The 13,819-nt window shown below is 41.1% G+C and overlaps 1 protein-coding gene across 4 annotated transcripts in view; it reads left to right on the top strand.

The window, feature by feature from the left end:
- The window catches only part of CDC42BPA (CDC42 binding protein kinase alpha), a 235,779-nt gene extending 222,233 nt beyond the window's left edge, over positions 1-13,546 (top strand). For all 4 annotated transcript variants that reach the window (XM_063304306.1, XM_063304323.1, XM_063304317.1 and 1 more), the window contains 3 exons: positions 6,609-6,726; positions 8,051-8,208; positions 9,277-13,546. In XM_063304306.1, the coding sequence (XP_063160376.1) occupies positions 6,609-6,726; positions 8,051-8,208; positions 9,277-9,408 (408 nt within the window). In that variant the 3' untranslated portion in view covers positions 9,409-13,546. The remainder of the gene's footprint in view (positions 1-6,608; positions 6,727-8,050; positions 8,209-9,276) is intronic.
- Positions 13,547-13,819: the final 273 nt, after the last annotated feature.

The raw sequence follows: 13,819 nt of genomic DNA, 5'->3' as shown, positions 1-13,819 counted from the left end.
GAATGTGCATTAAAATTGTAAATGGTGTTCAAGGAAAGCAAATTGAAGCTATGTGTTCTCACAATAAATGGAGCCTAAAATAGCAGTAATTGACTAGAAAAAGATCTTGTGCTGGTAATGGTAAAAATGTCGATTCAGTCTACAGTCTCTGTGGAAAGATTAAAATTCTCCTTGGGAATCATTAATCATTAATCATAGCTAATATAAGTAACACTATATTGCCTTTATATAAAACCGGTTGCAAAATCAATACATGCATGGTTCTAGTCTCTGCACTTCAGAAGATACTGTAGAACTACAATAGGTTCAGAAATGGCAAAAACCTGGAGCAAATCTATAAGTAAAGTTATAGCATTTAAAAAACATAAAATCAAACTATGCATAGTATGAATGTGTTGGCATCCCCAATTCTCTCTTGAGCTATTAATTGCCATTGATTGGAAGATGATACAAATCCATATTGCTAGTGTACATCTATTGAACAATTATTTTCTTCTTTCAACAGGATATTTTTACTATATTATTTATAGTAAAAGATTGTGTGTGTGTGTTGTGTGTATGTGCACACGTGAATGTGAATATGAATATGAATATATATATATATATATATATATATATGTATATATATGTATATATAATAAAATACCAAAAATTTGTGTTTGTGTGTATGTATGGTCCCAGTGGTAGTAAGAACACTCGGGGCTGTGACTCCTAAGCTGGGAGAGTGGCTCCAACAGATCCCAGGAACAACATCTTAGCTCTCTGTCCAGAAGAGTGCAATGCTAGGAACAGCTGAGATACTGCACAAAACCCTCAAATTCCCAGGCCTCTGCGAGAAGACCTGGGGTTGTGGGAGACACATACCACCCATAGAGGTGAGAAGGAATATATATTAAAAAAATTCCCTTCACACCCCTATGGGTGGTATGTGTCTACCTCAACCCCGGGTCCTCTACCAGAGGCCTGGGAGTTTGAGAGTTCTGTGCAGTATCTTAGCTGTTCTTGGCACTGCACTTTTCTGAACAGAGAGCTTTGATGTTGTTCCTGGGATCTTTTGGAGCCACTCTCCCAGCTTAGGAGTCACAGCCCCGAGTGCCCCTACCACTACTGGGACCACTTTGGCCTTCACTTTCTACATCCTCTCTAGTTCTTCCTTCAGGCCCTGGTACTTCTCCAGCTTCTCATACTCCTCCTTCCTGATGTTGCTGTCACTTGGCACCACTACATCTATCACCACCACTGTCTTCTGGTCCTTGTCTATTACCACAATGTCTGGTTGATTGGCCAGTACCTGCCTGTCTGTCTGGATCTGGAAGTCCCACAGGATCTTAGCCCTGTCATTCTCCACGACCTTCTGTGGAATCTCCCATCTGGACTTGGGAAGGTCTAGCCCATACACTGTGCAGATGTTCCTGTACACAATGCCAGCTACTTAGTTGTGCCGTTCAGTGTATGCTGTTCCTGCCTGCATCTTACACCCTGCCACTATGTGTTGGGCTGCCTCTGAGCTGCACAGTCTGCACCTTGAGTCCTGTCTAGTGTGGTAGACCCCTGCTTCTATGGATCGGGTGCTTAGTGCCTGTTCTTGTGCTGCTATGATCAGTGCCTCGGTGCTGTCTTTTAGTCCAACCCTTTCCAGCCACTGGTAGGATTTCCCAATGTCAGCCACCTCAGCTATCTGTCTATGGTACATCCCATGCAGGGTCTTGTCTTGCCATGGCACTTCCTCTGCTTGATCTTTCTTCCATGTCTGCTGCTGCCTCACGCATTCTCTCAGCAGCTTATATTTAGGTGCCATCTTACTGATGTACTCCTGGATGCTCTGGGTGTCATACAGGACAGTGGCTTTGACACTTGCCAGACCCCGCCCACCTTCTTTCCAGCTGGTGTACAGTCTGTGGGTGTTGGACTTGGGGTGAAAGCCTCTGTACATTGTGAGGAGCTTCTGGGTCTTTATATCAGCAGCCTCCATGTCCTCCTTCAGCCAGCTGACTATACCAGCAGGGTATCTGATGACTTGCAGGGTATACATGTTGATGGCATGGATCTTGTTCTTCTCATTGAGCTGGCTCTTCAAGACCTGTCTTATTGTTTGGTGGTACTTGGATGTTGCTGTCTTCCTTGCCTCCTCATCGTGGTTCCCATGTGACTGTGGGAACTTGAAGCTGGTCTGTATGTCTGCTATGTGGCCTGCTGGTAGTTCCATCCCATCAGTTTCAACTACTTTCCCTCTCTTTACTGTCATCCAGCCACACTTCTCTAGTCTGAATGACATCCCAATGTCCTCACTGTACATCTGTGTTAGGGGGATCAGTGAGTCGATGTCTCATTCACTCTTAGCATACAGCTTGATGTCATCTATGTAGAGGAAATGGCTGATGGTAGTTCCATTCTTGAACTTGCATCCATATCCAGTTCTTGTGATAATCTGGCTGAGGGGGGGGGGGGCTTGAACTCAAGCTCATGCAGAACAACAGTGGGGACAGTGCATCACCTTGGTGTATGCCACACTTGATGGCCACTTGTGTGAGCTGTCTTGAGTTGACTTCCAGTGTTGTCTTCCACAGTCCCACTGAGTTCTTGAGGAAGGTCCTTAGTGTCCCATTGACTTTGTATAGCACCAGGCATTCACAGATCCATGTATGTGGCATTGAGTTGTAGGCTTTCCTGTAGTCAATCCAGGCTGTGCTCAGATTGGTCTTTCTAGACCTTGAGTCTCAGGCAACTGCTCTATCTATGAGCAACTGGTGTTTGGAGCCTCTGGTGTTGTTCCCAATGCCCTTCTGAGCTGTGCTCATGTACTGGCCTATATGGTCTTGCAGCTTGGCGGCTATGATGCCTGATAGGACTTTCAGTGTTGTGGGGAGGCAGGTTATTGGCCGGTAGTTGGATGGTGGTGTTCCCTTGTTGTGGTCTTTCATGATCAGCACTGTCCTACCTTGTGTTAGCCAGTCTGGGTGGGAGCCTGCTGCTAGCAGCTGGTTCATCTGTGCCTAACGCCTGTTAGTTTCTTTAGCCAGTAGGTGTAGATCATGTCCAAGCCAGGTGCTGTCCAGTTCTTCATGTTCTTGACCCGCTGTTGGATGTCTGCTACTGTGATGGTGACTGGTTCCTGCTCTGGGAGATTTCTGTGGTCTACTCTCAGGTCCTGCAGCCACTTTGCACTGCGGTTATGTGTCTTCTCTTTCTCCCATGTGTTCTTCCAGTACTGTTCAGTTTCTGCTGTTGGTGGCTCTGCTGTTACTGTGCTGTTGCACTGCAGTTGGGAGTACACCTTGGATGGTTCTTTGGCGAACAGGGCATTTAGCTTCTTGGCCTCTGCTTCTCTAGTGTATCTCCTTAGCCTGGTAGCCAGTGCTGCGAGCCTTTGTTTAGCAGTCTCTAGGGCTTCAGGTGGAATCAGGCCCTTGTACTTTTTCAGTAGCTGAGTCTTATCCTTAATCTCCACACCCTTCTGTAGCTCTACCGGCTGACTAACTTCTCTCCAAGTTGCCTTGATCTTAGCCTCCTTCATTTTCTGGGGGGCGGGGGGTTTGTGGTGGTGGTATGTACTGCTGTTTTTCTCGACCACGTAGCCAAGCATCTCCAGGATTACAGCGGCTGTAGCATATACTAGTTCATTGGTTTGAGTTATAGTGGTAGTAAGGATTGTCATAAGGGCTCTGTTGGCATCTTCTAGCATACTATCTGATGGTACTTCACTGAGCTTTGGTAATCGGTCTCGAGAGTTGACTGTAGCTAGTTTATCCATGATCTTTATCAGCTGCTGTGTTCTGGAATGGAGGGGGTGGCAGTGACGTTCCAGCTTCAGGTGTTGGCTGCACTTCCAGTTGTTCTTCTGGATCTTCTTAAGTCTGGGATATCATGTGTAGTTGGTCTATCTCAAGTTGTAAGAGCAGCTTCCCCTTCACTATGTTGAAGTGTTGGGTAAGTAGCTGTTTCTCAGTTAGTGTGGATGCAGGTCTTCTGTCCATCCATAGTTCCCTCATACGTTTCATATATCCCCTCTCATTAGGTCTACTGTTGTAGTAGCATTCCATCAATTCCAGGTTCTCTTGTCTTGTCCATGTATGGTTTGTTCCAGTAGCCCACTTATCGTCAGATTGTTCTGGTTCCCCAACATCTGACGCAGACCCTGTTAATCCGGGCGACATCCAAGCCAACGTTACTCTCTTAGTTCATGTTACTCTCATATTTGAGGTAAGCAGGTGAAGCATTAGGGGATACTGGTAAGGTAGGTACAGCCAAGATTTGAACCCCGGCCTCCTGCTCCAAAGGCAGTGCTCTAGTCACTATGCTATCCAGCCAATATACTGTGTCCAGCCGATATATATCCTTCCCTCCCTCCCTATGGGTGGTATGTATCTTCCAAGACATATATATCTTCCTATATGTATATGCAGTGTGTGTGTGTAATATATATTATATCTTGCTTGGAGAAGAAAATAGTAATTGTTTAATAGATGTGCACCTGGCCATATGCATGTGTATCACCCTTCAATCCATGCTTGTGAACTTCCTGTATGTACTTCCTTGGACACTAGGTCACACAGAATATTTTACTAGAAAGGGTTATTGCCTATTCCCAGCAGGTCTCTTTTCTTATATTCTGGTAAATATTAAGTCTGATATTATAAAGTGCTAGTCAATGCTCATCGTTCTGAGTAAAGAACTTGCGCATACAAGTTTCTGTCTCCAGTTTATTCTTCAGCAATCCCTGTACCTAACTCAAGGCCTTCCTCCCTTCCTGTGTGTTGCAGATTGTAGCCTGTTCATGCTCCTGCATAAAGCCCAAACTGATGCTGTTCCCAGTTCATTTTATTTGTATATCCCTCTTTTATGTTCTCTTCCTTAGTATGAAGTTGAGTATATCTCCACTTTTAAGGATTTTTATAATTGTTGAATAAAATGTCAAATATTTGGTATCTACACTTCAATACAGAAAAGGCAAACTGTGAATAAATGGGTGAACGCAGATGTAGAATTTCATGAGCGTCATCTTTTGTGTAGTTATTTCCACTGTTTAACTTCTTCAAGCTCACATTTTATGCCTTACGTCAAATTTCCTATTGCTTGCTAAATAGCAAAAAAATAAAATCTGCCTATGTAGTTAAAAGCTTCCTAGTAGCCAGTAAAACATTGTGATCATTTTTCATTTGCTGGTAACTGAAGAATATTCAGTTATTTCTCATATGGTTCTTTTAGCTGAGGAAAAGCAAGAAATGGGTATCTTTCAAGTGAGAACCATGATCATCAAAAGAGTGTGGCACTAGAGAAGCAGAAAATAAAAAATAATTAAAATTATTTAGCCCTTCATAAATGTTAAGAAATCCAAAAATGGAAATATATGGAGTTATATGGATAGAGATAGAGATAGAGATATATAGTATTATATATTTATATATTATATACATGTTACATGTTCATATATAATAAACAATTTAAAGCCTCTGTTTCCAACATAAAGTCTTCCAAAACTACCTAAAGTTTAATAAAAAGAGAGAGCCTCAGTTTTCAGTCTTCAAAGGAACAAGGGAAAAGGGAGTAAAAAAATAGTAAGATTCCAATGCTTAATGTTACAGGTGCTCCTCTTTTAACAACCACTTGTTCAGTGACTGTTTGCAGTTACAACAGCACTGAACAAGTGGTACTTACGACCGGTCCTTGAAGTTGGGGCCGTCGCAGCACCCCGCAGTCACATGATCACGTTTTGGGTGCTCGGCAACCAGCTCACACTTTCAACCATCGCAGCATCCCATGGTCCCGTGATCACTGTTTATGACCTTCCCTGCCAGCTTCCCACAAGAAAAGTCAATGGGGAAAAAGGCAGGAAGTCACAAGTTGTGGTCACACGAAGTCCTCGTTTAACAACAGCAACCAGGACTGCCATCGTTAAGCGGCATGACCACATGGTTTTTTGACTTATGACTACATCGCTTAACGACGGAGTTTCTGGCTTCAATTAGCGGCGTTAAGTGAGGAATATACACATATTTTATAATGATTGGATACAGTGCAGAAGTAGTGTTGCAGCATGGCCCAGGGTGATTGCTCTTTCACAGATCATACAGATTCAGGAGTTTGGGCATGAGGGTAAGGGGAGTTCACAAGTGCTGTTCTAGCCTCCAGCAGCCCTGTTCTGACTCACTGAAGCATAGGATGTGTCTTTCCTTTCGTATTTCAAAGAAGAAAATGCCACATTTATGTGTGATCCCTCCACCCTCAGGTCAGGGAGACCTCCAGTCTCCTTTCTTTTTTCCAATTGCCTCCTTACAGTAATCTGCTGTCACTAATGCCTGTTTACAAGTACCTTTGACTATATGACAGCTTTCCCCAACCCAGTCTAGCCCTCCCCTTGTTTCCCCCAATTTCCCATCATCGCTCTTGAGTACCCTGGCTGGGGATAATGGAGGTTTGTGGTTCGGCACATCCAAGTCAATGGGATGAACATGCCTGGCATTCCATAAGCCAGCCGTTCCACCCCTTGTGCTTAATGAGTGAAGGAGTCAGTCAAGATCTTTTTCAAGTGCTAAACTGATCAGCTTGCTGTTGCTGCTATGAATGCCTTTACCTCTTAGCTGTTTCTGACTTCTGTCTTTGTGTTGCAGAACCTTCGGCCTCAGGAAAGTCGGGCTATGTTTAGTGGTTCTGTCAGTATCCCTTCAATCACAAAATCCCGGCCTGAGCCTGGACGCTCCATGAGTGCTAGTAGTGGTTTGGCAGCAAGTAAGTTGCTGGGCCTCCGCCTGGTATCAGACCCTTTTTCCATTTCCCTTGGGAAGGCTCTGCTGTTACCTCTGTATTTGTCTGCTTCCTGAAGGATGTATTATGAAAGGGTGAGAAGCTCTGGCAATGTCAAGGATATAAGACCTTAAGAGCAGAGGGAATTTAGCCAAGAGTTAATGGAGAAAAGATTAGACATTCTCTCCAGAGAGAATACAAATATGAAAGCAATGCAGACTTCTTGGATAGAAAAATTTTAAAGGCAATGTACTGGGTTCATGTATGTACGTTCAACTGTTTACAAGCAGTGTAACTATTTTTGTTTGTTTCTTAGTTAACTTTTGGAACTCCATGGTATCAAGAAGATACCTGTCTGTGTTGGGAATGTAGTTTTGCCAACAAAGATCAGGCATATATCCCATATTTTTTTTTAAAAAGCAGGAAAAATGTAATTATTATGAAATAAATCAATATTAGTACCTAGAATAAAGCTTTACAATCACATGAAAGAGTATTTTTATTTCACCTGAGTATCAACAGCTGCAAAACTAAACACCAATCAAATTTAATCTTTTTAACGAAATGCGTCAAGTTTGACTCCTGATGATTGCATGGAAGTGCCCATGGAGTTTTCTTGGCAACAGCAAAGAAGTGTTAACTGTAAAGTCAGTAGATACTTGGTGCATATTGTTGGAGGGAAGTATGAGGAAAGCTAAAGTCACAGAATTCGTACTATTTTAACATTGTCTGCAGGGATTAATTTGCAGAAATACTGATAATATTAAAAGTATGATGATACAGGCTATATCATATTAAAACTAATGTACTTCAGTGCATGTATGATGTTTAACATTCTGTATTGTTTTTATTGTTGGTGTATAGCAGCCATGGTACTGATGGAGGCCTAATCAGGATTGGCACTAAGAAATGGGGCATTTGCATAATATTTTCAGATATATTTCAGAGTTGCTGTTCGTCTTCAGTGAACTGCTGTAGGAACAACATTGCTAGAAATGTTGGCAAAATAATGGGGATACAATGCAAGTGGAAGATATTAAACCTCCCTTCCTGTACTTTACCCCACCCAGCAGTTTCTCTTTAACCAACAGATGTTAATTCAACGATGCATAGAGAGCTATTTTTATTCTTGCTGAAATGGAAGCTGGGGTTGAAGAGGGAGAGGAGGCTTGATAGATAAGAATGAGGATGGAGAAACAAAACTGGCAACCATCAGTAGACCAAATAATGGTGATTATACTGTTGTAGCTTGGTTGTAGTTCTAATGCTTTTACATGGTATGTAGCTAAATTCCTGGGTGCATTTCTAGGATCATCTGCGCAAAATGGTAGTGCTTTGCGGAGAGAATTCTCAGGAGGTAGCTATGGAACAAAGCGTCAGCCAATGGCATCCCCTTCAGATGGCTCTTTGTCTTCTGGTGGCTTGGATCAAGGCAGCGATGCACCAGTGAGGGAGTACGAGCGAGAGGTGGGTATAACAGAAGAGAAGCAAAATGAGCTGTCCACAGCCCCAGTTTATGCTTAAATTAATCAAAAATAGAGAAACAAAAGTACTGCACTAGTCAATAAATGAAAAGCATTACCCTGTAAAATGTAAGAAAAATTCCAGTGCTGTGAATTATAAATTGATAAATGTTTAGCAATAGCTGTGGGCCTTCCATATGTTTTGGACCACAACATCCATCATCTCCAGCTAGCCTGACTATGTTGGCTATGATTTATGAAAATTACATATAACGTATCTGTAAGTCATTTGATTATGGAAGGCATGCCCTAAAGCATTGAATCATTTGATCCAGGGACCAATCCACATTGTAAACTTCTCAAATGAGCTGAGTTCCCTGTGGAAACCACCGCTGTATCTATGGAGACTCTTGTTCATACAAGATTATTTCGCTGCTGTTAAGCAGTTGTTTGGGAAGGCATATTTTACAGTATATGTAGCATAGACTTAGCAGTATAGTATGAACACAGCCACTTCAGATAATGATGCAAATGAATACGCTATATATAAGTGTGATTATGACATATATAGGCATAGACACAGATACAGGAAAATAAGAATTAAACCAACAAAGGTCCCTAAATATATTAATTGCAAGTTTATAACAGCAACTCTAGAAAAAATATGTGCGCTTTTACATTTGGTAGATGGTGAATACAGACATCTGTGCTACTGCATTAGTGACAGCATTGCATGGACTGAAAATTTCAGAGCCCAAACAAAGACCGTCTAGAAATTGCTTGTATAAAATTATAATGTGCTGTTTGTTTTCATCCCAAAGAAAGTTCAGGCCAGGCACTTGGGGGACAAGATTAGGAACATGGCCTCGATCAGTTAGAATGGGTGATCTTCATTCCCCTCCCTTGATAGGGTTGCTGGCCAGGCAGAAGCAGGAGAGGGACCACGCTGCATTCCATTCCCTCCTTGTCCCTTGCCTCAATAGCTTTCCAAGCCGCGACCCCCCCCCCCGTTTCCATTTGTTGCTGCACTACTGTTCACTAATATGCTCTCTTAACATGTTTTGGGCTGCAGGACTCTGACTCTCCAAGACACTCTACAGCTTCCAACAGCTCCAACCTGAGCAGCCCTCCCAGTCCCATTTCTCCTCACAAGACCAAGAGCCTCTCCCTGGAGAGCTCTGACCACGTGAGTTGGGACACATGAACTGCTTCAGCACTCAGATGTGGCATCCCAGCAGCTTTGGGTCCCCAGGATTCTCCACTTGCTCTCATTGTCATCTCCTCTCAGCTTCCCTACAAGAATCAAACTGTGGGTGGGAGGGGGAGGAAGAGACTATATTTGCCATCACTGGCACCGGTAGCGCAAGTTCTCTTCCCCTCCTAATAGTAGCCAGCAAACAAAAGAAAATCTTGGTGGAGGGCAGCACGGAGTTGTTGGTATATGAGAAATATTGGTATATTTCTATTATTATCTATTTTATTTCATAGGATTATGAAATTCCATTGACTGGCATATTATGCAATACACCACACTCCAAACAAAACATGGTGGTGTAGGCTGATATACACAATATGTAATGGGAAACCAGATAGATTTTGCTTTGATACACGTAGACCCATATTATATTTTTTCAGGAATAATACAGCAACACCCTCCATGTTTGGTGATAGGGTGAAATTTGCCCTGCCAAGGAAGAGACACATGCTTTCAGACAACCACTCTGAATGTCAGTCTGATTGTTGCCAGTAAATCTTATGATTTGGGGGAAAAATGATGCATATTTTACTATAATAGAGTTTAAGTAAATACACAAAATTAAGAGTTAGTACATATGTATATAATAAAAGAAAAAGCAGCATTATGATGCAGCAGAAGATGGATTCCTATTTAAGAGATCCTTTAATTTAAAATTTGTGGTGTTCCTTTTTTCATACTAAATAATCTATGGACTGAGGGTGTGATCTGAATTTAGAACATGGCACTGGATAAAAAGCATACAGCCTAGATGAAGACTCCATCCTCATAATTTTTGCTCTGTGACATTTCCTCCTTATCAGTAGAAAAACTAAAGCCATAATCATCATTTTAAATTATCTCTGCCTGTTTCTGCCTGCTCTTTACTTCTACATACAAAACCTATCGTTTACCAGTACAAGGATGAAGTAAACTGAAGGGTATCCAAACAATTATGGAATCCCCTCAGCTGAAGTAAGTGCAAATAGAAATGAGCTTTTGGAAGATTAGGGCTAGGCTTTCAAACCCATTTTGCCTTTTAATCACCAGGAGCTCTTAAGTAACCTTTCTTAGTTGACTAATTACATTCACCGAATACAGGGATCATTCAGTCTGAAAAAGAAGTTTGTAGTTTGTTCTTGAACACTGAAGGTAAATACGCTGCTCATAGAGTTGTACTTTGCTAAAATACTCAGTGATCCAAGACTTCTGTTCTAAAGATTTCCTTTGTGGTCATCTCCTCACCCATCCTGGTTCAGAATGTCATTGTCATTGATGTAGAATTCTGGTGGTGGATCTCACAGAAAGCCTAGTCAGAGCACAGCATTTTTCTTTGAATAGTTGATATCCATCATCACCTAGAGAAACAGTGGCAAAGATAACATGCAAATGGAGGGTAAAGGCAAACTCTTTTTCTTCCCTCTGTCTTCTTGAATAAAGTGAGTACAGTTTGCATTTTCACACTAGATGAATGTGATGTTTCTTCTTGGAATCATTGCTTCTTTAGGCTAGAACCAAGCTCAAGTGGATAAAGTGTTCAGGTGGTAATTAAAAAAAAAAAGAAAGAAAATAGTTTCCTTGACTATTTTCATACATACATCATGGATATTGTCAAACAATTACAGTCAACATCAGCGGCAAAACAACACTACTGAAACTAACAAGAGTCCTTAGATCCCCTCTGAAAATCATCAGCTACAATCATACAAAGTTCTGATTAAGTACCAGAAGATACAGATCATTGTCTTTGACCATCAGGATGTATTCAGTCTGCTAATTATGTGTTTTTGTTTACACTTAGCTCTCTTACACTGGGGGAATAGTTGGGGGTAGGAGGCAAATTTAAAGCTTTGCTATTAAGCATGGTATCCTAAACTTGTCTGCTGAACTGAGCTTGTTAAGAATCTCAGAGTTGTTGGGTGTTCTGTCACGAGTTAGAAACAAAGGATTTGAATGTCAGAGCTACCAGTTAAACATGCTAAATGAATTTCTTGCAAACCTTTTCCAAAGGATTGAGACGCAGGGACAGAAGCAGCATTTAAAATCTATCAGCCCTCTTGTCTCCTTCAACAATCACCACTCAAGATTCTGTTTCAAGCCACTTCAGTCCTTCCTACAATGATCTTGCCATTGTCACTGTTCTGTACCATGGTGAAAAGGTTAGCATTCCCTCCACCCCATCATATTTGCTGGTGGTTTTTTTAAGGCTTCTAGTTCTAGCTTTAAACTATACACCTGGCCTGCATGATTATTGACCTCAGAAATGATCTTGGAAGCCCTCATCAAGTCCTATGGCAATCGATTTGTGTTTCACTTGAAAACACAGTTGTCGCACATTCAGACAAGAGCTAAGGGGAAGAAATTTGCAAAATAAAAATAGTTTTACATAATATCAAGCTATTTCATAAATTAAACAACTATCCTTTATTAGGATGCTGTAAGCTTGCAGTACCAGTATTGATAGAGCATTGTGTACTTGTTTCCAGCTGTACCCAACACATCTCTGAGTTAGCTAGTGAATTGCTGCTGTGCATTGCTCCATTTTCATTCATACGTGATTCTCTTTCTCCAGACACTTTTATATGCTCTGACTGAATCCTGACTAATTTGATTAGGATCTCTTTTGGGTACATAGCTTGAAGCTGTGCTGGCCCTAAATGAAAAGTTTTGCTTTGAACTGTCAGGCACTTCATTCATTGCCCTGTTATATTTATGAGGTTCAATAAATTGGATTATAATTATAAATGAACCTCAGATGGTTCACCTCTTGAGACTGTGTGTGTATTTAAAATAGAAACGATCTGTACACATCATTCATGTTTCTTTTCAGAACACATTCCTGTTGTGTAATTCTCATGAATCAAGTCTTTCATTAGTGGCTTTTTCTAAAGTTTCACTGATAGGTTGTTTTGTATTCCTATTTTCCTTTTTTTTTTTCTTTTTCAGAACAGGAGGCTTTTGGAGGGGAAAATTCACTATAACATTTATGTTAAACTCTCAGGTACTTGGAAACAGCAGGCTAATGTTTTAATATGATACATATTAATGCAATAATGTATTTTTGGGGATGTGATTCACCAGAGATATATCCTAGTCACAAACAAAGCTTTTGTTCTGAAGTCTAAGACTTGGGAGATAAATTGCATTAAGGATGGCGGATGTTAAAAAGTATACATGACTTTTCAGCTACCAAGTTTCAGGGATAACGTACACACCACACATGTAACAGCAGCAGCACAGCTTATTCCTTTTTCTTTTCCTTGTCTGTTGTTTAATGAGAAAGGCATTGGCTTGTTGGGATTATACCACAAAGTTACCGCTTGATAACCTGGTTTCCTTATCTAGACGCACTGTTTGGAGACCCCAGGACATGTGTGTGCCTTGAGAGGAAGGTTACTGAAAGGCTCCTGGCAAAAACTAGCCCAGAGCAGTAAGACTAATCAAGGCACTGCTCTGTCACTTTAAAAGTGTCATCATTTAGGTTTTCCTGGGAAACAGATCTAGGTTTGTAATTCTTCGCCTACAGGGGACCTTCTGAAATCAGGCTGTAGACTTTAAACTTTGGGGACCATATTGTATGTTAAAGCAATTCCACAAAAGTTTTCATCTTTTCCTTTCTCATTCTGCATAAAACCTAGTCACACTGATGAGGAAGCAATTCACAACCAAAAAATGCTGTTGGTATTTAACAGAATTATACCTGCCTTTTTATGTACGATTTCATATCATTTATTTTTTAAAAAAAGATATTTTTAGGGATTTTTCATTGTAATATTGTTGTACAGTTTTGCATGGCCTAGATGTAATCACTTTTTTTTTTTTTGGTTTTGGTTTAGAGTATAAAAGCTGACAAGTGTGTGTGTGGGAGGGGGAAGATTCTGCTTTGCCTCTTCTCACTCGTATTTTTGATTCATGCCCTCAGTGTTGTAGAGGACATTGTTAAGAGATTCTCTGCTCCAGAACAATGATGTAGATTCTATTGCACAGAAATATTTAAGGTGGATCAGTCAAAGATGTAATAAGTGACAGACCACCAATATTTTATGTTGGTAACACTTAATATTAACCTACTTTGATGTATTGCAATAAAACAGGGAAATACTAGAAATTCAGATTGTTTGTCTTCTTTCCCCCCCCCCCCCAGTATCAGATTAATATTTTATGATAAGAGTGGGTGGGCACATAAATTCAGCTACTGAGATCTTAATTTCTTGCATTAGAAGTGCTGGGCCAGGAGTCTTTTAGGGAGAGGCTGCTCTTTTCCAGTGCAGCTACTTAACTTAAACCACAGATCATACTTTCCCATTCTGGTTTTGTTTCCTCAGTGGAGGACAAATACACTTAAGCCCCTATTTTTTGTCTGCCTTGAGTTGCATGTGGT

Source organism: Candoia aspera, chromosome 1 (assembly GCF_035149785.1).
Source record: "Candoia aspera isolate rCanAsp1 chromosome 1, rCanAsp1.hap2, whole genome shotgun sequence".
In the NCBI taxonomy this organism is placed as follows: domain Eukaryota; kingdom Metazoa; phylum Chordata; class Lepidosauria; order Squamata; family Boidae; genus Candoia; species Candoia aspera.
The sequence above is the reverse complement of the archived record's forward strand: the minus strand, read 5'-3'. Positions and strand labels throughout refer to the sequence as shown.